Source organism: Simochromis diagramma, unplaced genomic scaffold (genome assembly GCF_900408965.1).
Source record: "Simochromis diagramma unplaced genomic scaffold, fSimDia1.1 OVJJ01000822.1, whole genome shotgun sequence".
NCBI lineage: Eukaryota > Metazoa > Chordata > Actinopteri > Cichliformes > Cichlidae > Simochromis > Simochromis diagramma.
Genome location: NW_024387520.1, coordinates 4,320,371 through 4,344,316, shown reverse-complemented (window position 1 = coordinate 4,344,316; position 23,946 = coordinate 4,320,371). Strand labels below are relative to the sequence as shown.

General features: G+C 40.4%; 1 protein-coding gene across 4 annotated transcripts in view; it reads left to right on the top strand.

Moving 5' to 3' along the window:
- Nucleotides 1-23,946, top strand: part of kiaa0825 (KIAA0825 ortholog) — a 117,323-nt gene that overhangs the window by 20,881 nt on the left and 72,496 nt on the right. For all 4 annotated transcript variants that reach the window (XM_040019106.1, XM_040019107.1, XM_040019104.1 and 1 more), the window contains 10 exons: nucleotides 2,787-2,954; nucleotides 5,149-5,222; nucleotides 5,397-5,654; nucleotides 9,712-9,989; nucleotides 13,250-13,400; nucleotides 15,695-15,885; nucleotides 17,021-17,227; nucleotides 17,434-17,544; nucleotides 19,217-19,356; nucleotides 22,009-22,188. In XM_040019106.1, the coding sequence (XP_039875040.1) occupies nucleotides 2,787-2,954; nucleotides 5,149-5,222; nucleotides 5,397-5,654; nucleotides 9,712-9,989; nucleotides 13,250-13,400; nucleotides 15,695-15,885; nucleotides 17,021-17,227; nucleotides 17,434-17,544; nucleotides 19,217-19,356; nucleotides 22,009-22,188 (1,758 nt within the window). The remainder of the gene's footprint in view (nucleotides 1-2,786; nucleotides 2,955-5,148; nucleotides 5,223-5,396; nucleotides 5,655-9,711; nucleotides 9,990-13,249; nucleotides 13,401-15,694; nucleotides 15,886-17,020; nucleotides 17,228-17,433; nucleotides 17,545-19,216; nucleotides 19,357-22,008; nucleotides 22,189-23,946) is intronic.

Below are 23,946 nucleotides of genomic sequence, written 5' to 3'. Positions count from 1 at the left end.
AGATGGTGGAACCCACAGAGAAAAGTAGAAGAATGATGGCTTGCCAAAAATACCTGCTCTGTTTTTTTTCCTCCCACTTTTGTGTTACATTGTTGTCATTATTAAAAGATACGAACTAAAAACTGGCCACTGTAGACCTGCGGTGTTTGATTTTTCCTGGACATTTTTTCAACAATGGCACTGTTTTCGCATGAAACATAAAGATGAATAACGCGCTACTTGCCTTGAGGGCTTTTTGATAAGATGCCAACTGCTTTAATGGTTATCACAGAATATGGCTTAACATTTGTCTTTTTGTTTATAGGAGCATCCTCACTCATAAGCTCCGTCCATAATGTTATATGGAAGGAGCTGTTATACTGTATAAACATATAATTTTTGCCCCGCTTTCACCACCGGCTCCTCCTTTATTGATTCTCACTACATTGACCTTTGGTTGAACTCTTCTGGCTGCTAGTGCCCTTCCTCATTCTGCTCTATAAGACATGCCATGTACTATGCTATATGACACACCTGGGTGCTTTTAAGCACACCCTCTCCATCAAGTGGCTATGGGAGCCTTCATTTGGCCTCACTGTTGTGACAAAGGTATAATGAGGTTTAGATGGCTATGTACTAGACTGCTATGGCTATAGGGCTATTTGGCTAGGGAGACGACTATAAATACCTATATAAGCTGCGCTGCAGACCCCAATGAAAGGCTGAGGCACAGCATTGCTGAACATCAAGGTCATGCGTGCCACTATTTAGGGTGTGACTTAGTGAGCAAGTGGAGCTGTCAAAGGGTCACAGGTTGAGGGAATGAACAGAATGAATGGTAAAGAGGAGAAAGAAGCTCTGGAAAAGGTGATACTTAGAATGAGGTGGGGGTTAATGGTTGCTGTATGCCACAGAGAAGGTTAAAATGGGGCAACAGGGTGGGGATATAGTGGCAGCTTTTTAGTAGAGATGCACCGACTGGGAATTGAATTGGCCAAATTAACCAGTGTTACTGTTACTCTTAATTATACTATCGATTCTATTTATTTTGTTTTTGAGGTTGTTGATCCCTGTTTTTGTGCAAGCAAAACAGAGAACTCAGTATAGATATAGATAAATAGTATAGATAGTATATAGCTATTTCATGCCGAGCATAAATTCATACATGGATCGTAGATTTATGTACCACAAAATAAACCCTCTTTAAAAATGGATACAGTTTTGAGAGTATTCAGACAGACAGACACATGGATAATGCACAGATATAGATATTCAATAATTAAGAAGACACGCTAATGGCAATGTGACTATCAGCCACAGCCGATGTTTGGCTGATAAGTTAATGCTTCCCTACTTTTTAGATAATCCGGTGCAGTAACTGTGTGGTTATATCAACAACATTTCCTGGCTTGTCCGGTTGATTGTTTACTCTTGAGTTGTTGACAGCTTTAGCTCTTGATTTGCTGGTGACTTCAGAAATAGACAAGATTGGTGGTGCGTGCGTGAATGTGCAAGCTGAAGAACGAGACAGGCACATGGGTGTCAGCCAGGTCACGCGTGTACACATGCAGCATGATGTAGTCTCTCTAGCACAGACTCCCACTGGACCCCATTACAGAGGAGCTGCTAAGCTGCAGACCCATGCAGCTTAATTACACACACATGCACGCCCTCACACATATACATGAACGTAAGCAAACACACCAAATTACACATCTGTTCACTTGCGATTTCACACAGCCGCGCGCGCGCACACACACACACGCACGCACATAAATATATGTATAGACGTAGACTTGCAAAAACAAAAAAACTTGAGGTCAGAATTTTTATTCCATGGTAGCCATAGAAATCCGGTTGGTGTGTGACAATTGTCTTGCACGACTGACATGTGCAAATGTGCATTCGAGCACCTCCTGCAAATCAAGTTATTCATAATGGCCTGCGTTACATGCTCGTAAACAAGTGTGCGCACACCCAACAGATACGAAAACACACAAAAACTCATCGACTCTCATTTATTAACACTCATATAAACATACACAAGTGCCCACACACAGCACACTGAGTCAAACCTCATGCATGATTAAACCAGGCATCCTTGGGGACAATGTGTTTTCATATTGTCAGATTTTGTTTAACAATATGGCAAAATTTCATTAGGATTCAGAGGCAATAATGTTACAATTATTGGAAAAGGACCCCCCTCTTCTTCCCGTCTCAACGCTCAATCATCTCCGAGCTTTCAGAGTCAAGGCTAATACCGAGCTCTTCCATTCCCAAATGCCTTTGCAGTGGAGGAGCTCATTTAAGCGGACACACAAAAGTATTTGTGCATGTGTCTGGGAGTATGGCAACGCATCTCCTAGCCGCCCATTCTCCAGCTTAATGCGGAACATCCCCTGGGTGATGGCTTTGGCAGCCTCCAAAATGGGAAATCCATATTTGCCAAGGGGGTCATCGGTGGGTTATGGGGAGAAAAGTTTTGTGCTGAGAGAGAGGGATGTGCATGTGTGACTTCTCTGGGAGCAAAGTTTTGCATATTTTTTTCGCTGTCTCTTTGTTTGTGCCGTGTTTTGGGAAAACATGAATGGGTCGATATTTATAAGAGGTGTTGTGCGAGGCAAGACTTGTGGAGGGTGGTGTTTTCCGATGAGTGCATGTAGGCGGGGAGGTTGGGTTGAAAACCCATTTTCATGAAAATGTTTATTCCTTTACTGAACTGTAAACTGTAGTGCATCTCTTTGCTAGTCATGCATTCCTAAGCATGCACACTGTTTATTTGATCTCTTTCCCCCCCTTGACAGCACCACTGGAGCTTCCCACGAAAAGTCGGAGCTTTAGTTTGACCTCCCACCAGTTGAGGGCGTTAACCCAGCTGGCTTGCACCCTGCTGGGATTTGAGAGCGATGTGAAGGAGCTGGTCACTAACACGATCTTCATTGACTGTACAGGAGACACTCCTCCTATAAAAGGTAATCAGTTACTCAAAAATGCACACATGTATCTATCTATAAATGACAGACAAAAGTAAAAAAAAAAAGAACTCTTGACCTGAACTGTGAGGAGATTTGGTGGCTCTTTCATGCCAACGGCAACATTTTGCTAGAATGGTTTATGTCTACATGTCTCCACAGTATGGAGGGTCACAGCAAATCAAAACAATGATCACAGTTGGCCTCTCCCAAGATAACAGTGCTCCAATTCATAGGGCATGAGGTTTCAGTCAGGGGCTTACTAAGTATTAAAGCATGATGTAAAAATGACTGAACACCTACAGTATGGGGGATTTTGATCGGACTTTTTAGACAGTGTCTCCTTCACCATCATCAAACCTAATATCATGCAATATAAAGTGCTTTGATACAACAGAACTGATATATAAATGCCAATCCATTTCCATTTTCAATAAACTCTTCATATACTTTGACTAAGACGCTTGGTAAGTTTTTGTTGATTTGTTGTTTTTTATCTTTGAAAATTATTATTGGTCTTGTGTGTTCTTGTTAAAATAAATATCAGCCAATCACTAGACAGCAGTGCATATAAGGCATGTGACCTCCTGAAATTCATAATGAGCTTCAGAATGGTGGAAAAAAAGGCGATTTAAGTGACTTGGAATGGTTGTTGGAGCCAGGCAGGATGGTCCAAGTACTTCAGAAACTGCCACTTATACTATCTAAACAGCCTACCTGAGTATTGTTGCTGACCATGTCCATCCATTTCTCTTCTGACCGCTACTTCCAGAAGAATAATGCACCAAGTGATGTTTTGACAAAGCTCAATTAATCTCAAACATTTTCCTTGAATATAATAATGAGTTGACTATGGTCAAATGGCCTCCACAGTCACCTGTGGGATATCGTGGAATAGGAGATTTGTATCATGAATTTTCAGCCAAGAAGCCTGCAACAGCCATGTGATGCTGTCAGTCAATGTGGACCGAAGGAGGAGGAATGTTTCCAGCACACTGTGAAATCTGTGCAACGTAGAATTAAGCCACAATTAAGGCAAAAAAAAGGGCTAGGCATCTGGTACTAGCAAGGTGTACCTAATTAAGTGTAAGTGTCTGGTGAGTGTACAAGATTATGTATCTAAAAATAAAATCCTCTCTTTAAATCAGTGGTCAAACAAGGACAACATAATTCCTTTTAATACCTTTAAATTCATAGAATTCACAGAAAATTGAAATAAATGCGCACACACACACACACACACACACACACACACACACACACACACACACACACACACACACACTGTTACTTACTTGTTCTTTCCAAAAGTCTCGAGTTGTGTCTGAAGAAATGTGTTATTTTAGTTGGGAATTATCTGGGGTGTTATATAAGCCTTTAGTATCCCTTTCCTCTCTCCCCTTTGAACTGCTGCTGCGGAAATGTTAAATGAAAGCTTTTGGTGCATGGAGTAATTTCCATAAAGGTTACATTTACAAAAACAAGACTTGCAGAAAGGCTCAATTTACAGAGAGGTAAACAGCCTTTAAAGGGCAGTTATCCAAATCATTAATTCCAGGCAATCAAACAGCTTAATTACCAGAAATTCATCAGATGGGCTTAAAGGTCAAAAAGTGATGCGCTTGCTGCTTCCTTCTTCTTCCATTGCATGCGGTCTTGTTCAGCTAAATTGCCTCGCCTGGGGTCTTACTCTTCGCCTTCTGATTAGGAAACTGTGGCCTTGATGTTCAGGCTTTTTAATTGCAACCCTAACCCAACATCCTGTACGCTTGTCTTCATGTCAGCCCCTCCTACACTCCCCCTTCTTCCCACACAGGCTCCCTTCATGGAATTACCCCATTTAAGGCTCATACTATCTGGGTTCAAATCAAATTTAAACCCCAAATTTAGACTTTTAAAGCAAATGCCAGTGGCAATTTTTTTTTCTGCTCCATTTGAGGCATGTGCATTTATACTTCTCATGTTGGCCAATAGGGAAATAACAGTATACTTAATATAGACGTAGTCATTCTAAATAATCCATAGCCTTGAAAGATATTACAGATTATCACGATTCATTTTCATTTTCCAAACCAGGATTTTTCTGAAGTTTCATTGTCATTGTTGATAACTTGTAAGTTTGACTGAGCTGTTTCCTAGTCACACTGTAAAATAAATCTCTTTAAATTGATCAAAAACATTATCGTGCTTTTAGGCATCTTGAAAAAAAGCAAAAAGGATTCAGACAACACAACTGAGAGCAAGAAATCCACCACAGAAACAACAAAGGTACGACTTTTACATGTTTCTTTATCATTACAACTATTTCATATCATGCGGGCATATTAACTTTTTTTCAGGATTGCAAACAAGCAGTGTTTTATAGCAGTGAAATGAACAGGTAAAGTATTCCCTTCACCATTCAGACATTAATTGGCTGTTGGCTCATTTCCTGTTTGCCAGGCAAAGGTTCTGGAGTTCAACTGGAGGTCAGCATTCAAGGGACTAGTCCCTCACATGGAGCATTGCGTAAAGGTGGTGCTGGATAATGTCTGTGCTAAGAATCTACAACAAGAAGACGAATTGCATTCTTCTGGACATCTCTCTGTCTCCCTGAGCCTGATTACTAGACCCACCTTCACCACTGCCAGCAACACACATCTCAGAGAAGACACATTCTCCTCCTACTCAGAGACAGAGACTCCCAGAATGATAGCCAAGGTACTCTTGCACATAGTGTCGAGTAAACCGATGTTTAATTGTAATTTGATTTAAGTACATTTGCTTCAGGGCAGTCCTTAAGTAGCTCTAGTTATTAGTATGTAGTTATCCAATGATTCTTGTCACACAAGCCATGCTGGAGGAATGTTTGGTTTTACCGTAGATCAAATTAGCCCACTAATACAGTGCAGGGCCTTAATCAAGCAAAAGTAGAATTTCTCCTGTGGTTACTCCTGTTGTCTTTAAGAATAATTTAAAAAAGAAAATAGAGGTGCAGACAGGCTGGAATTTAACTTCTGAATTCTCCTATTGTTAAATACCCCCATTGCTCTCATTATAGAGATAGATTCCTCTTATTAACCTTTCCTTATATCAAGTCCTTTCTATCATTCAGTACCAAATAGCACTAATTCAGAACCTTATTCTCTCTCCTTCAGTCAATTATTTTGTGTACTAAATGTGTAAAACTCAGCTGTTGTCAAACGTGCAAAAAAGGAAGACACACATGAGTCTAATGCGTAGGTTTATTCTATGAACAATATCTGTACAAGGCCCTCATTGTCGTGCAGTCTTGTGTGCTAGTTCCTTTTGCCATACACAGTGGACTCACTGTCCTCTTCACCCAGAACAATGCAAGTCTCCAAACAATACCTAGACCCAGGGAGAATAATGTTTTTTGTTACCCTAGCAGAAAGGTCTCTGTGCAAAAGAGGGCCCGAATGATTTGGGCATGACACCTTGAAAAGTTTCCTCGGAAAAAGTCATCAGTATTACCAGAGTTCTCTAAAGACAAAAAATAAACAAACAAAAAAAACCATTTAACCACTATGTAGGTTAGATGGGATGTAGAGAAAGGTGTTGAAAGTGGAAAGTGGAGGGTATATGGTGCACTAATGATCTAGGGATGTATTATGAAGGCAAAGAGGCTTGGTTAGTGAACAGAATAAAGCAGGATAAGCAGAAGGGGTGAGAGAGGGCCTGAGAAATGGCAGGGAGAGGTGAAGCAGAAACCAGAGATTGACTTTTCTCCAAAGGTAAGGCTGGTGTCTAATGTGAGACAAGGTTTAGAATTTAACTCTCTACAAAAGGATCTCCAGTGTGGCCAGCCGCATACACACTGTCACTATGCTGTTTTTTTCCTCTTTTTTTTCCACTTTCGCTTTTCTTCATTTTCTCTGCAGTTTTAAATTTTTCCGAACAACTTTTCAGGGAGTTCTACCTGAAACTTTCCCCAACTCACATTCATCTTCCTCTCAACTACCCACCACTCTCCTCTACACTGAGCACTATTCAGACTCTTATCATTACTGCCTCACCTCTCTTCCCTCCTCCCACTCTCTCCTCCCCTAACCCTTTTACACTGACAGTATTTGTGGCTCTCACTGCTAACGAGTGTCAGAATTTGTCTGTACTCAGGACCTGTACAGCGTATCTATGTGTAGGTCAACATTTCAAAGATGAGAGTCTTTCAGCCCAAAGGTTATACATGCATGCATTTGAATTCAATAACACTGAGCTAAAAAGATATTCAAGACAAATACATATATGTGTGTGTGTGTGTGTGTGTGTGGGAGGGGTGGTATATGTGTTTATACACACATACTCTATGTGTTTGCTCGAATATGCTTGAACATGCTCTAGTGTCTGAGAAGAGCAAATTTACTTTTTACAAGACAAAACCTTGAAAATTGCCGGTAGAAAGACATTATGATGGATCAATATTTCTCACATTTATATTCATTTGTTCATACCTCAGTCCTCGCTTTTTTTATCTGAACCCACTTTCCACTGTCTATATTACCATAAATATGCAGGTTGCAATGATACTGTTCATCCATCACAGTACTTGATGATGTACTTTTATTATTGGCAGATAGATGAATTACAAACAGCCTGCTTTCAACAGCTGTAACTCACCCTCCTGTCAGAACCTGGGATTGAACTCTCCTTGTTTTACTAGACCCTTCTAACCTTCATGCCAGCTTTCTATTATAGCAGCAGAAGTGCCTTTTCTGTATTCAGACTTTAGCGAAGCCCTCACCTGCGTGTTCATTTCTTCACTTGTCTGTCTACTCCACATTCTGCACACACATAAACAGGGCTCGCTAGCACTTTATAAAATCTCTTTCACCTTGCTGCAATAGTCCTGGTGGGATCACACGCTTTGATCTTAGCTAGTTAAGGTTTCAGACTGACTTCAACTGGCTTCAGTATGTGAGTGTTTATATATGTGTGCGAATACTGTATTTGTATGCTTCTTCAGGATCTTTCCATTATGCTCCTTTTTTCTCCCATCAAAGATAAGCTCCTAATGACAACATTCAGTCCTGTATTGACTTAATTGTCCAAGCGGTCATTGTTTGCCGGCCCCACTGAAAGCTTTTATCGAGAAAATTGTTTGAAGAGATTGTGAGATTGTCAGCTGCAGACACACTGTTAGCTGTAACAGAAATAGAAATGCTGAACTTCTCAGTCCTCTCCGACAGCTAGTCAAGTAATCCCGTGACTGTAGAAGCAGGTGATTCACACTATGACTGACTGATTGATTAAACTGCAACAGTCTTCTGAGTGTTATTTTCTTTCTTCAGTGTGACCTAGATAAATAGATCCAGCAGATATGGGCCTTGTGCTATGTTTTAAGGCTTTTACTGATCCACCTGACTCATAACTTAAGCATATGCATATTTTAGGTCTATACATTTGGATTCACAAATACAGCTGTGTAAGAAGTTTTCACAGTAATGTAAAAAAATTTACATTTGATTAATTTATCAACAGCATAAAAGCAGAAGTTTTGCTGGTTTGATTCGTACAATGCCAAGAAGGAAAGATATCGACAATGATGTTAGAGAAGCAGTCCTTTCTGCCCATCAATCTGGGAAGGGTTATAAGGTCATTTCCAAACAATTTGAAGCCAATCATTCTGCAGCGAGAAAAACTATTCACAAGTGGAAAACATTCAAGACAGTTGCCAGGATCTTTCCAGGTGTGGAACTCCCAGCAAATTCACCCCAAGGTCAGACTGTGCAATGCTCAGAGAAACTGCAAAAAAATCTCAAGAGCTACATCTCATGTTAAATGTTAAAGTTCAAGAAAGTACACTAAGAAGAAAACTGAGTTTTTCTTGTTTGGAAGCGCTACCAGGAGAAAGAATCTTTTCTCTGAAAAGAAGTGGCGCCACATCTTAAGTCAAATGCAAAGTTGCATTTGAACAAACCTCAGCACTCCTGGAACAATGATAGACAAGACCAAGATGATTGACCATAATGCACAGTACCACATTTAGTATAAACTATGTACAGAATATGAGCACAAACTTCTTGTACCATGTGTCATACATAATGGTGGAGGTGTAATACCTTGGGCTTGTTTTGCAGCCACAGGACCTGGACACAATGTAATCATTGGTATACATAGGACTTCATGGTCAACTCAAAATTTTCTAGAGTCAAATGTGAGGCCATCTGTCCAACCAATAAAGCTTGGCCGAATTTGGGTCATGCATCAGGACAATGATCCTAAGCCCAGCCGCAAATCTCCAACAGAAAAAGAAACTATCAGTGTGTTGCAATGGCCCCAATGAAAGATCAGAACTCAACCTGATTGAAATGCTGTGGTGCGTCTTTATTGGGCCAAGCTTCTTTCCTGTCTGACTTCCACCTCCTCCAGTGTGTTGTAAAATTTGTATTAGATTGTGACTACGGTGATTAACAATGTTATAAAATATGACTGATGTTTTTTTGTTTGACCTAATGCTGTGAATTTTTAACAGCAAAGTTGATGCCGAGTGCATGTCCTCAGATATTTGTATTCATCGTTTGCACTTGTCACTGTTTTCAGTAGTAGGCAAACACAAGATAAATGCCTGTGTAATACTCAGCTCAGTCTTGAATCCTTGTCATTCTGATCACTTCTCACAAATGTTCCATTATTTACATTTAATGAGGTCTCTTTTTACTGTTTTTTTTTTTGTTTGTTTGTTTCCTCTTACTGACAGATTTTCCCTCTGTTACTGAAATCATCTTGCCTCATGTTTGCGATCTCTCTCCCCCCTCAGTTTTGCGGAGCAGTCATGTCTGAAATGGATGCCTTACTACCACTGGCAGCAGCCTGCAATGAGAGCTCTCTTCTGCAGGTGCGATCAAGCTTTATAGAGTCATGTGGCAGAGCAGCATTTGCCATGTTGGGTCGTTTGCAGGAGAGGGCCCTGGAGGTACCATCCTCTGCTCCCCTGAAGAACTTGCATGCTCTACTGGCCACTTGCATTTATGTGCACCAGCGACTAGAGCACTACAGTGACAGGCTGAAGGATTCCAGTATTGCTGCAGCTAAAATGTAAGTAGTGTGTTTCCAGATGTTTATGGACATTTACAGTTATTTTGTTTAAACTTCACACAGCTGAATTATTTATTTGCCTTGCTCCCATGCTTTGTCTTTTTCCCAACTTTTTTAGACCCGGTGACTGCCACGGCCAGTGACATTATGTCTCCTGGTTGCCATTTAATTCCTGTTCTCATGATATCTGTGGAATGCTTTGAGGGCTTTTATTTTAATTTGGCACAGACAATTACTTGGGCTAAAGGAAGAGCTGATAAGAGTTTGTTGGTCAAAGGTCGCTTGCAACTTCAAATCTGTACCATTTTTATGATTTCTAGACCTTTAGGAAATTTGACAATATCTGGCACAAACACTCACTTGGACTCAAGGCTGAACTCATTAGAATATGTTGGTCAAAGGTCAAGAGTCAAGGTCACTGTAAACTCACAAAACATGCTAATTATGACTTTCACATGAAATTTCACACATTGGTCTAACAGGATAAACTGATGAAATGATGGCCTTTTGCATTTAAAAGGTCAAATGTCAGCTTAACTGTGGCACCGTAATGTTCCACAAAAAGACTTTACTAGTCATTATTCAACTGCATAACTCAGGAACACATGGGGAGAATGTGATTATATTTTACTTCTGATTTGATCCTAAACTTGTCACAGTTATCTTTGGTGATTCCTTAGTGGATTGCTTAAAAACTAAACACACTGAAACTTCACTTATAGACACAGGCAATGCTTTACTGTGGCAAAGTAATTCTAAAACTACTCTCAAAATATCCAGTGTTGATTCTAGAAACCTACGGGCCCTAGTCAAAGGAGCTTGCAAAGAAAAGCGTCTGGACTTCTTTAAGTTTTCTTTGCAAGCTCCTTTGACTACGATGACCTGGATGACTGAGAACCTTCACAGACATACTACGGGCCCTAGGTCCACCCAACCCAACCAAGTGTTCATCACCATTATATTAAAGGAAGTATATTTATACACTAACACATTAATAATGTAATTTTCATAGCTTTCATGTTACAGAATTAGCATTACTCAAATTCAACTTTTGAATGCTGTTCTTGGAGGTACACATTACATTTGATAGCCTTGACTGTCTACTCAAGTTTTTACATAATGAAAATATGCCTTTTTCATTTTCAAAAAACCATTAAACCTACATAACAGATTTGGAAACTACAACAAAATGCACACACCACACTGCACATACATTCAATTATATTGGTGTAATTATTGTGCTATAGACTGATCTACTGAGGGAAATAAATATCACCTGCATGACCCATCTTAAGTATTCGGGCTGAGGTGCTTGTGTGAGATTTAATGGTACATGGCCCTGTCCATTGGCCTCTCAATGCGGTGAAGTCGTCCTGTACCATTAGCAGGAAAAACAGCCCCAAATAGTAATGTTTCCACCTCTGTCCTTAACTGTGGGGATGGTGTTCTTTGGGTCATGCTCAGCATTTCTTTTCTTCCAAACATGGCAGGTTGAGTTGATGCAAAAGAGCTTCAATTTGGTTTTTCTCCCAAGCCTTCTCTAAATCAGTTTATAACTTTTATGTAATGCATTTTTTTCTGGATTTTTGGTTGATATTCTTGTCTTTCTCCATTAAAATGAAACTAGCGTAACAATTACACACTGTTCATTCCTTTGTAATCGAGCAAAGTTACAAATTCAGCAGGGGATTAAATAATAATTTCCCTCAGTGTATAGCACAATAATTACACTAATATAATGTAGTAATTTAGAGTACACTTGGCTCTAAATTTCATAACTTATCATCCATAGCTCAGGTGGAGACAGTGTTTAACAAAGAAAAGTGGCAGAGACCATGTTTATTTCAATAACAATGTCTAAAGCAAAGCTGACTGGTGATAAAGTATCTATTCTGTAACTACTAGATTCTAATATCTGGTTGCTATGCTAATAAGACAATCCTGACCCCTGGCCATGCGCAATCTGCCCCGCTCTGCTAGCTAAATAAACCAATATTAAAACAAAGTAAACAAAGAAATAATCTGCATTTAGCTCTTTAGCATTGTATTTGATGACTATCTGCTCCACTTACCACTGCCTTGTTTTTTTCTTTTCTTTCTCCTTTTTCTTCTTTCTGTTTTCCACTCTTAGAAATATAAAATCATATCATTGATCGTAATAGCTCTTCTTCATTTTCCTTGTGATTACATTTGTTCAAACAGAATCGTGCATGCCACTTGCAACAGGAGTGGAGTTAGGTGGGGGTCCCTTTAGAGAGGTCAGGTTTCTCCTATACTGCCATTCCCAACTTTGAACATTGCTATCGTTGTAGTTAACTGTCTGTCAGCCCTGAGGGGCCCCCCACCGGTCTGGGGCCTGCCTTACCTAGCAGTTGCCTGTCTTGCCTAGTTGCAAGCAGCATCTCTTAAAGTATCAGCAGTAACCATTAGCAGCTGACAGGCAGCTTTGCAGATCTATATTACAAGAAGTTGCACCAGAAACATAAATCACATAGCACTACTTGCTCCAGCTACCTTATGTAAAATACATTTTCATTTATTTTTTTTACCCTAATTTGAAATAAAAGATAAATATTTAGTATGTTAATCAACTGAAGCAGTGGATGAAGAAGATTTCTTCCAAATTTAGAAACTAGGAAATTTAAAATGATTCTTGAAAGTCAAAGAAATTCTAGATTAATAGGGGGTTATCAGAGATAACGACAGAGGGTAACAACACCACAGTATCTGCACCTGCTAAGTTTTTCCATCCATTTTCTTCAACATTTTCACGCCCCTTATCACCCCCTTAAACTGCTCTCCACAGATCTCCTTTAAAAACATCCTTGGTGCTGTTTGTGCTCCTGTTTTCCCACTCTTGGCCCTTTACCCCTGCACTCCACCTGCACTTGCATGGTACCCCATTTGGTCATAAACCGCCTTCCTCTCTTTACACCATTAACTCCCTCCTGGTTTTAAGTCCCCTCTCTGGAAAGTATAAAGGCAGGTGGATTTAAAGGGTATGAAATGTCACACTGAACTTTTATAATAAATCATCTATTCTTTCATCTAATCATTTCACCCGTGCCATTGATAGCTCCCAGAACATACAAGACAGCTCTTAATTATCCATATGCATTACAGGATTCTGCACTGTTGAACTTTTTTACCCTAGTAAACCTGTTTTGTTTTTGTTTTTTTTCATTTAATATGCTGTGTGTATTATATTATGTGTTTTCTGACGTTACCTTTAAAGATATGTTTCTTTCCTCTGTGCCTAGAACCCTGACCCCACTACCTGCGCAGAAATACAAAGATACAGTCGAGGCCATGAGAGAGCAGTTGACCAGCTACTGTATCCAGGCTTGTTATACATGCATTCTTCAGGATGCAGAGAGCCACCACTGGGCTGACCCCAAACCTTTCTATGAGGTAAAATCGCTATATGATTAAAAACAAACAAACAACTAAACAAAACAAATGTGTTGTGACACACTTCTGTGAGTTTTATTAATTAAGTGCATGTTCGGTGTCTATAATATTGCACACAACCCAATTAAAAAAAAGTGTAAAACAGCTCTAGTGTTGTTGTGTGTTGATTTAATTTCTTTTATTGCAAAAATTTCAATGCCAGTGTCTTAGGAGGCTTGTTGGATAGATTTTGAGGAACTCTAAGAATTACACCCTAGAGCTTTCTTGTTTCTTCTTTTCATTCCCACAATACACCTTTACCTCCCACTCTCCCACTTCTAACTCAGTCTTCTACTCTGAGCTCCCTGAGAACATCTGTGGCTTCCATGCTGCCCTGGGGGCTCCAGGGATTCAGCTGTCTGAAGTCTGCAGTCTACACTGGGACTGTCTGGAAACAGCAGAGGGCCCCTGGAACTCCCCTACCTTTATGCCCTTAAACAAATCTAAACCTCCCCTCTCTCTTTTTGCTTTTGACTTTTTTTCCCTTTGTTCCTCCCTCCCTCCCTGGGTCACTGGTGTCAGACAGGCCTGCTGTGTGCAGGTGTGTGCTTTTGTTCAGCCATCACTTTGTGCATCCGTACCAATGAATGTATGTGTAGGTGTACAGCAGCATCTCAGGATGTAAGTGTCATTTGGTATGTCTATGTATGTACCTATATTTTTGATGTTTTACGTATAGGTTTCATCTCCTAGATCACCAGCTTGTTACTCATTCGCAGGTCATTATAGCCTCAGAGATACCCTTTGCCAGATCAATTTTTTTCATTTTAGATTAGTATGGACAAAAGGAATAATTGTTATTAGCAGAAAATATTTGTAATATTTATACTACAGTTTAAAAAAGAAAAAGAAAAGAATATATGCGATAAAGCAGTTGTACCACAGACATAAAGGTTGTGGGTCCATGTGCTGAATTTCATTCTAAAAAAAGCTTATTTCCTCCTCCTGGCTTCAGACTGCACTTTTGCCAGGATGTGGTCTTTAAAAAGGAATTATTTCATAGTTGACCTGGCTGGTTTAATAAAGCTTGGGGCTACCTCTGGTTTGGATCCAGCTCCTGTCTGTGTAACCTTGAGTGAGTCTATAGGCAGAAGATGGCAACTCCGTTCAGGACATAAAGCTTGGACATATTTCCTGTTTGTGACCAATACATACAGGGGAAAAGAAGGAAGAAGAAGGGAAGTAAACAAGAGATTGGGTGAAGTGGGAGAAAATGGATTGAAGAGTTTGGTAGTGTTAATATGTATGCGTTGTGCAAAATGACCTTATAATGGGATAAATATGAAGATTTAGGACGTGTATAGCAAAGTTAAAATGGTTAATGGAAACTAAACCAAAAATTTAGAAAAAAATTAAAACTAATTGGAATTATTTAATAAAACTCGAAAACCAATTAAAATAAGATAAAAATGTAGAGAAGCTTCACGTATTTGTAAGTTTGGTTAAAAAAAACAAACATTTTTATTACATCTTGGCTGATGAGACATTGATGGACATGTTTATTAAGACTCTGGATGTCTACAACACCGTGAGCCAGCTGCTTTCAAAAAGTTATCTGTTTTTATTGAAGTTTTTTTTCTTTCACAAATCTTGCCTTTGATATCTCTCTGGCCTCTATACAATAAAAAAGATAAAAAAAATAATTAAAAACACTAAAGCGAAAAATTGAAAATAATTAAAACTAAACTGAAACTAAACTGATTTTTTTTTTTTAAGTCAAAATGAGACAAAAAGCAAAACTAGTTAGAAATGACATACAACTATAGTAACTCTGGTGTACAGGTGAAGGAAAGAATGCATCCTCCTATATACTTTACAAGAGAGCTGCAAGATGCCAGGATAGTAATTCTTTTTAATCTGTCCTGTTTTTCCCCCTCTTCTCACTTTCTTGTGAAACATTCTTGATTTTTGCTCTTCCTTCTTTCAGTCTTTTTATGTGTGAGAGTGGATGTGGAAGTGTGTGCTGGTTGTGATGTGTTTGCCAGTCCAGGACTTTAAAGCAGTCTAAAATCCCAGTGGGAAAAGAAACCCAGGTGCAGAGTGCAGGTGGCATGGCCACTGAGACATCCTGGTGTTGACAGACCTGCCTGCGTCTCTGCCTCTCTCTTTCTTCTCCTTCAGGGTTTCTCTCTCACTCTCTCTTTTTTCCCTTTTTTAACTCCTCTCTCTGTTTTTACTTCACTGTCAGTTTCCATATGATAACATGTCTTCATCTACAATCCCCCCTCCCTCAAATCTATCACTTTCTTCCACAGGGCGAGAGGTGTTCCTTCTCAGTGCAGATGTGGTTCTACTTCCTGTGCGGGCTTCGCAGCGACCTGTGGGCGGTCCTTCCGGCGGAGCTGGCCAGGGATGTCCTTGGCCAGGTTCTAACAGACACTTTACAACTGTTAGTGCGAAGATATGCCAGAGCACGGGCTTCATATAAGAGGCACCTGCAAATCAGGTATTTTATCATGCATATTACTGATAATATATACATATAAATATAACAATGGTTTCTAAAACAGTAATACACCAAGCAAAGACCTACACTCCATTTTGTTTTGTTTTTTAACATTTAAATAAATATGTCGCAATCGTTTTCATTTGTCTAATTGTGGATGGACTAACTGCTGAGAAATGCTGTGATGGAAGTTAGTCAAAGTTGATAAACAACTGACTTTTAATAAGTTGAGCACGTCAAAAAAATGCAAGACGCTTATACAGTCGGAATTTTGTGCATGTCTATCCTTTAATGCAAATGTAAAAGGCAGAATCTGAGTTTGAGGAGTGGAGGCACCACCCACACATTCTAGCCCCATGCAGCACACACAGACTTTTTCCATCACGGGAACTTTTATCCAAAGGCTAGGAGCTATTGGAGGAACTCAGTTTGCTTCCACTCCAGAGTCTCTACTCTGGGAGTCTGAAACTTTGACAGTAAGGCTTTTCTTTGGCCATCATTTCAAGAAACCTTTAGTATTTGTTTGTTCAATACATCAGTTGGAGTTACAGGATAAACCATGCTTCAAAAATGCCACATAAAGTGAACTCTGTATTAACAAAGATTGAGTGCAATATACATGAGATGTCAACGGGAAACCTGGTTTATGATTCTGGGAGATTTGTGTGTTTCTGGAAGGACAGTTATAAAGTGTGAGCATAGGCTAAACAGATGCCTTTCCAAAGCTTTTCCAGGTCTCCCTCTTGCTATAGTGTTCACATGGGTACTCCTATGCTCCATCATCTCTATTTTATCAGTCCTTTCCCTTTTGTTGTAAGAATTTAGATCAAAGGGAAGCAAAAAAGAGGTGATGATAGATGATGAGCAGCATTCCATAACCATTTAAGAAAGCAGATTTACTGGCATATAAGTAAAAGCAGTGGGTTGATGTAACATAGCACTAAGTTTTAGGGTGATCGCATCCAAAGCCGGGACGCTTCAGATCTCAACGGTAAAATCAGAAGAAGTTCCTGTTATCTAGCTGGCTGTGAAATGAGACTCATAGTAGATAATCTTTAGGTGTTCTCAGCTTTTCAATCACATCCATTCTGTTTTTCTCTTTAAATTCACTCTTTCTGTTTCCCTCGTCCTGGAGATGTGACATTACAGCAATGTTGCTGTATGTGGAGCACCTTATGTGGAATCTGTGTGAAAGTCCTGAGGCCTTGGTGTGCTACAACCCTTCTTCAGTGATTACCATAATAGCAGGTGGTTCAGACTGGCCATACCAAATCCACAACCTGTGTGACCAGCTCCTGACAGTCCTCGTCATTGTCACAGCACCTCTATCTTTGCTACATAGGTTGGTACAGTATGGTCATTTTTGTTATTTAATTTAAAATTTGGTAAGATGATAAAAATATACTGCAATGTTTTCATACTTTCCATCTTACACTGTTTGAACAGAGTGAGTCAGATGGCTGTCACCACTGATTCTGGGAACATTTGTGTGGTGTGCTGTTTATTTTATTTTTTTTGTAAATGTAAACATGCTGCCATATGCAACAGGACATTCATGATAGATGCTGCGAAGGAGACCTCACCAGACCCACCGACCATTCCTGTCATACGCTGGCTAAATGCTATTAACCCCGAGGTCTTCACAGAGCAAGCTATAAGGTATACAAAATAGACCCATCTAACCATCTATCACCCATCATACAGCAGGCACACGGACAATATACATGTTCACTCTCAAATGCACATACACACTCTGGTATGCCAAGCAATCACAATCCCTTCCATCCTCCTCGTGTGTAGAGAAACATATGTGATTGTGTTTGGAGTTACAGCTGCATACTGTATGTGTGGATATATAACGTGCCACTCTAGCGTCAAGCTGCAGTTGTTGTGGTAATATAACACAGATGCAAGGTAAGAAAGAAAAACCAAATGAATGAACTACCGTTGACGCTGACAGTGAGTTTGTTGATGTTCATGGTTGCTAAGAGCTTTACACATGATGCATTGATAGCATACACACCTGAATGTACACAATTATATACATGTGTGTACATTTGTGTCCAGTTACTGTTGTGACCTCCACTGTGCAGTCAATCATGCTTTCCCCTCACCCTTGTCTCCACCTTACTCCCCTCTCATCTGCTTCACAGCCAGAGGTGATGTCATTGTGCGCTGATGGAGCACAAATCAAACTAACCCCTGCTCCCCTGCTCCTAAGTATCAGAGAACTGAAATGAGTTTATTTTTATGACCTCTTTATTTCTTTGCTCCCACCTCCTGCCTTCATGCGAAGGCGCCAGCAGCCTGCCAGTGGCTCGTGGCCAGAACCACAGGTCCTCAACCTTTCTGGCCAAATCTCTCCCCAGTCCATTAAAATAAAGCCCATTGTTATGGTTATTCAATAAAGCAATGATAAAATCACAAAAGATCTCAATAAATCATCCAGCTGTACAGGCTAAAAAATATTTTCTGTATGTGCACATTTATACCCTGCGCTATTTATCTTGCCTTTGTGTGTGTGTGTATACATCTGTGTGTCTTGGTTTAGTAAGATGACCCGGTGCTGTAGCTGGATAGATTCATCAGAGCAGTTAAAAGAGGATTTCTTCTGGATTTGCGGTCTCAGTGACATCATAAATTGTGCTGTCAGACCGAGGCATAGTTTTCCTCAGTCAAGCAGCAGGGTGCACCCTGCTCTAGCCGTTTGGCTCAAATAGAATGGTTAATTTCTGGGCAGACACCCCCTGTGCTGCCTCCCGCCTCCTTGCTCTTCAGACAAACTCTGTCCATTCCTTCCATTAGATTTTATTGAGATGTATAAAGTAACATGGAGGCACACACATGTCAGCATGCTCCCACACTCGCACACATACATAACGACAAGCATAGGCTCTGAAGAGTGCACACGCACACACGCATTCACACACACCAAGGATACGGCTCATTACCCACAGCTGGCTGCAGCCTCTTGGTTATACAAAAGATGAAGGGGTGGGTACTGCTGTATATTCATGTATTTGGCTGTCTCCCAAATGTTAATTTGCTTTTAGCTGGCCAAGATTAGAGCTAATTCCTTCCCGGTGCACACTATAAGTAAGCGAGAATGAAGGCATTTGGAGACTTGGCTTGTATATGGAGTGAGTGACACTGAAGGAAGTTACCAGTGTTACCAAATATTCCATCCAAAGCGTCATCAAAGACTTCTTTATCTTTCACTTGTGAAGCTTTTTCCTTCTTTGTTGTCTCTCACTAAGCAGACTTCTACCTCACCTGACACTGCAGAACTGTCAACTTTGTTTTCCTTCCTTCTCTCCTCCATCTCTCCCAGAGATGGCCTTATGGGCCAGGCATCCTTGGCATGTCAACTGAGGCTACTGACATCTGACCCCGGATGCAATCCCAAGTTGCTCCTTCAAATGCTGCTTTACAGAGACTGTCACCTGCCCAGAATACTCCTGGAAAATTCTTGTAAGTCTGTCGTTTTTGCATGCATACGTGGATTGTTACATGTTACTGGATAAGGGCTATAGTGTGTGTGTGTTGTGGACATACCTGGCTATCTGTCTTTTCGGGGACAATTAAAGCCACTTTCTTTCATTCTTTAAAATTACATTTTTTTAATAACTCTCTGATCCCAAAGAGAACATGACAGGGAAGTGTTTACCTCTGTTTTAATTGCAGCGCTCTAATATCTTAAGTAAGTTTTACAGACCTTGGGTAAGCTCTATCCATTTTATGAAGTTATAATCAGCATCTTTGCCTTCATCATCATTTTCACCTTGGTCATCATCATCACTAAATCAATAGAGTGCAGTAATAAACACTCAACAGGCACAGGCGAAACACACGGCCTGACCTTTAAAGATTTTCCCTTCCTTCCTTTCTCCACAGTCTTCTCAACAGTCTAACCTTTAAAGACTGTTGTGCACTCGCACATTAATTCACATTATAGCGACCTCATTAATAACAACTCTCACTGTCTTGTTCTCTTGCTCGGTCTGAGTCTGACTCAGAGGCTCCGCAATGCTTCTTTCTGCATGCTGCCGTAAATCAACGCTAGGAGCGCTGACTCTCATGTGTTATCACGGTGACGTGGTAATTAACCAGGAAGCAGACAGACAGAAGGAACAGCCTGACTGAATGCCTACACTACTGTGTTGCCTCTGCACTTCCACATACATGTACATACATGTTTTGAAGCACTGTTGATGAAAAAATTCTAGTGTGACTAATAGATGGTTTGGTGAATCCACGCTGTTTCAGTTAGACTTTATTATAGCTAATTCAAGGCTCTTTTTTTTTTTGTTGATGGTTCATTTTCTAACTCTTTGTACCTGCCTTATCAAAGCACACTAACTTATGAGAAAGCTGACCAGCCAACTAACAGACCTTCGCACTGTGTGATAATTTGAAAACATACCTTCTCTACATCTACAGTATCACTTTTCACATTTGTACAGCTTACCCTAAATTAGAGGTGTACAGATGCACACACACACGCTCACACACACACACACACACACACACACACACACACACACACACACACACACACACACACACACACACACACACACATGGCCTTTTTATTATCTTCAGCGTGTCTGCTTCCAATTACAGAGGTCTACAGAGAGGGCCCTTGTGACTGGTTGACTGGCTGTCCGGAAGATAAACAGGTGTATGCATTGGCTTCGTATCAAGGTTGGATAAGCTTAGAGACAGAGAGGAAGGGGGGAAAAAGCATTTGAGAAATCAGCATAGAAACAAAAACACATTGGAATTATTGTGTGCTGCAGGAGTAGTGGAAACTCCACAGAGATGTGCCAGCACACTGACATGTTTTTCTGAAGTCATCTGCTGCTCCATAATGGGATCATTATTATAAGGCACCTAGTTAACCTGCCATGTTATCCAGCACCCCAAGTGGAAATTAATGTTAGTCACCCCTGTTTCCTGGACCACTGCAGCCACAGCAGTGAGATCCAGAACACTCTCTCCTCAAGGACCAATTACTAGATAGGCAGTGAATAAGATGATGGTGTAATCCACACAATGCCATCTAATGGACTGATTGGAGGTCAGGCTGTTTGACCACTTTGGAGTCTACGTGTTAGATTTGTTATTGTGAATGAAAATAGGCATGAGGGATGCAAAGGGAGTCTTGGCTAGAGGGACAGAAGAAATCAGCTTCCATGAACAGTTTGAGCACTTCCTACCTGCATGTTATTAAGGTGGCTAATGTTACTGTCACTGGGATGCTGCAGCTAATTTAGCCCTGTCATTTTAAAATAGTTCAGCATTAGTCAGAAGGAAGCCATGCTGCCCTTCATCACAGCGCCCCCTCATTGACTGCTGCGTTACATACTCTCTCCTATTCAAATGGCTGTCATCTCCCACACAGCTGACTGACAGACTGCTGGATGTCTGCCACCTCTGGAGCAATGGGCTTTTCCTCAGCAACCCCTGTCAACTTAACACACACACACACACTTACGTGTAAGCACATAGAACACATATATAGACATCCATATGGGTTACACACACACACACACATATATACACACCTCGATCCTCAGCCCTATTCTCAGACAGCAACCCCCACAAGGACACCCTGTCAAAACCCCTTCCTTTTCACTTCCTGTCTCCGTGTACTGTGGATACCACAGCCAGGGGCTTTGAAATCTGTTTCTTTTTCTGTTTTTTTATTGTCTCTTTTCCTCCATCTAACACAGATGTGGATTTTTCTTCCCCTTCTACTCCACAGTGCCTTTTGTTCACCCGTTCTGTTAACATGTGTCAGGTTGGGAAGCCTTGACATTTTCCAATGTGCTTTTGTTCACGGAAATCAAAATGTTGCTTCACAGAATTGGGTTTTGTATCTTTCTAAACCTACATTCATAAGTGTGATATTTTCTGGACTATAGTTTGTTAAAAAAAAAAAAAAAAACGCTGTACACTCGCCTACACACCCTTGGATGTATGTGTGGGCATGAGTGTTAATCTTTTTGTGCATCCAGTTGTTTGTGCCAAGTGGTCCAGAATATCAAGATTTCATTAATCTGCACATTAATTTGTACTGTTCACAGATGTGTGTCACCAAAATGACGCTTAATTTTTCAGATTTTTGCCAGGAGAACAGCTCAGAAATGTCTACAGAGAGCTGCAAGGCAGGAGATGATTTCATGATGTCATTGTTCAACCTTTTCTCTTGCCTGAATAATGTTCCTAAGGCCTTGACTCAGGCCCTTCAACCATACCTGGAACGTGCACACATATGGGAACATCTCTACACTCTGGCAGGTAAAGTAACAACCTTGCTGCTGTGTCCTAATATTTAGCAATTGCTGCCACAATTTGGCATTGCACTGATTTCGGAATGAGCAGTTGTACAATCTCTAGTTTGCGTGCTCTAGTACTGTAACCCTGGATTCCTTTTACTTTGGAAATCAGGTGTCAGAGCTGGGAGTGACTTCATTCCAGAGTTGTGTTCTAGTAGTAGCAGTTGGAAAAGAACAAAAACGGCTGCAGATGTTCATACGTAGAACCTGGTCAGTGCTCTATGTACGGCCTATTTAGTCAGTCACAAATACACAAAAGTGGTAGTACAGAGTACATGCTTTACAGTTTTACAACTTTAGATGCACTACTGTTTTAAAGTTGGGGTTTGTAGGGCTTCTCTGACTTTCTGAGTGGGAAATCTGATTTGAGGGGGCGCTACAGTTGAAAATTTCAACTAGGAACTCCTAGGATTTTCTACTTCCTACTTCAGAAGTGTGTCAAACACACTGTACCTAAAGTATGTGTTAAAATACAGCACTGTAAATCAGGTTAGTTTTAAAATGAACAGTTTGTGATAAACTGGAGAACATGACAAATAATCATTACATGAATTTCCGAGTAGTGAATTGAAGTAAATAAATTAAAGATTTTCCTGAGTTGTTTCTCTGATTTGTTGCATTTTTTTAAGAAAGCCCCAACATTAAAATTGCATATATTTCATATCGTGTTGGCTGCCCTCCTCCTGGTCTCTTCTGGTGTCTGGCAGTGGCTCTTTTGGGTCCTGTTTGTTGTAGGGTACTGACACTGTGGATCACGGTTTGTTCCAGCAGGTCCTCCAGATGTTCAATCGTTTTGGGATCTGGAGAGTTTAAAGGCCGAATGAACACCTTGGGCTGTTATTGTTCCTTACGCCTCCGTAAACAGTTTGTGCCGTTTGGCAGGGTGCCTTTGTCCTGCTGCCGTGGGGTTGTGTGCTTGGCCTGGAGCAACATTTTAGGCAGGTGCTACAGGTCAAAGTGAGAGCTACAAAACCTGATGTCTCTCAGAATATTGCATTGTAATGCGATTCAATGTTATTCAGTGCACCTTGCCAGATTTTATGTTGAGTCTAATTGGTGAATTTTTAAATACTATGGTAAATCTTCCCTCAAAGAATATCTCAATTTTATTTTCTCTAAAGGCCAGTGTTGACACTGCATGAACATGAGCTAAAGCATAAATATACTTTTACACAGACTATAGTTATTCCCCAACTCTCTCTGCCTCTTTCTAGTGCAAGTTTTAATACAGAGCTTAATCTGAGCTCCTGTGGAGTGTGAAGCTCTTTTTAGTGGTGATTCTTATATCCTGGGTAAGTGGTAATTATTGTAGCATAAATTAGGGTGATTGGAGAAGAGTATTTAGATGGATACTGAGCAAGGGAGGGGTCGACAGAGTGAATGAAGGGGAAGAGAGCTAGAGTGTGCCGCAGAAAAATTCTCAATGTCATCCAATCAACATTTATCCTCACAGGGTAATTAGTTTAATTATTGGACCGTTCCAAATCTTTGTATTATAATTTTGGTTACAGGATACCCCCAGTGCCCCCATTTCTATTTAAACTGTACTCTGAGTTAACTCATAGATTACATTGAGAGCTTCACTATTTCTCCGCTTTCATTGACGTTTCATCACACTGTACCAGGTTGCTTGAGATCAATACACAAGTCAATACAGTTGCAGGTGGTATAAAGTCTGAGAATCAAGTGACTTTGAAAAATAGGTCTAGGTCTCACCTGC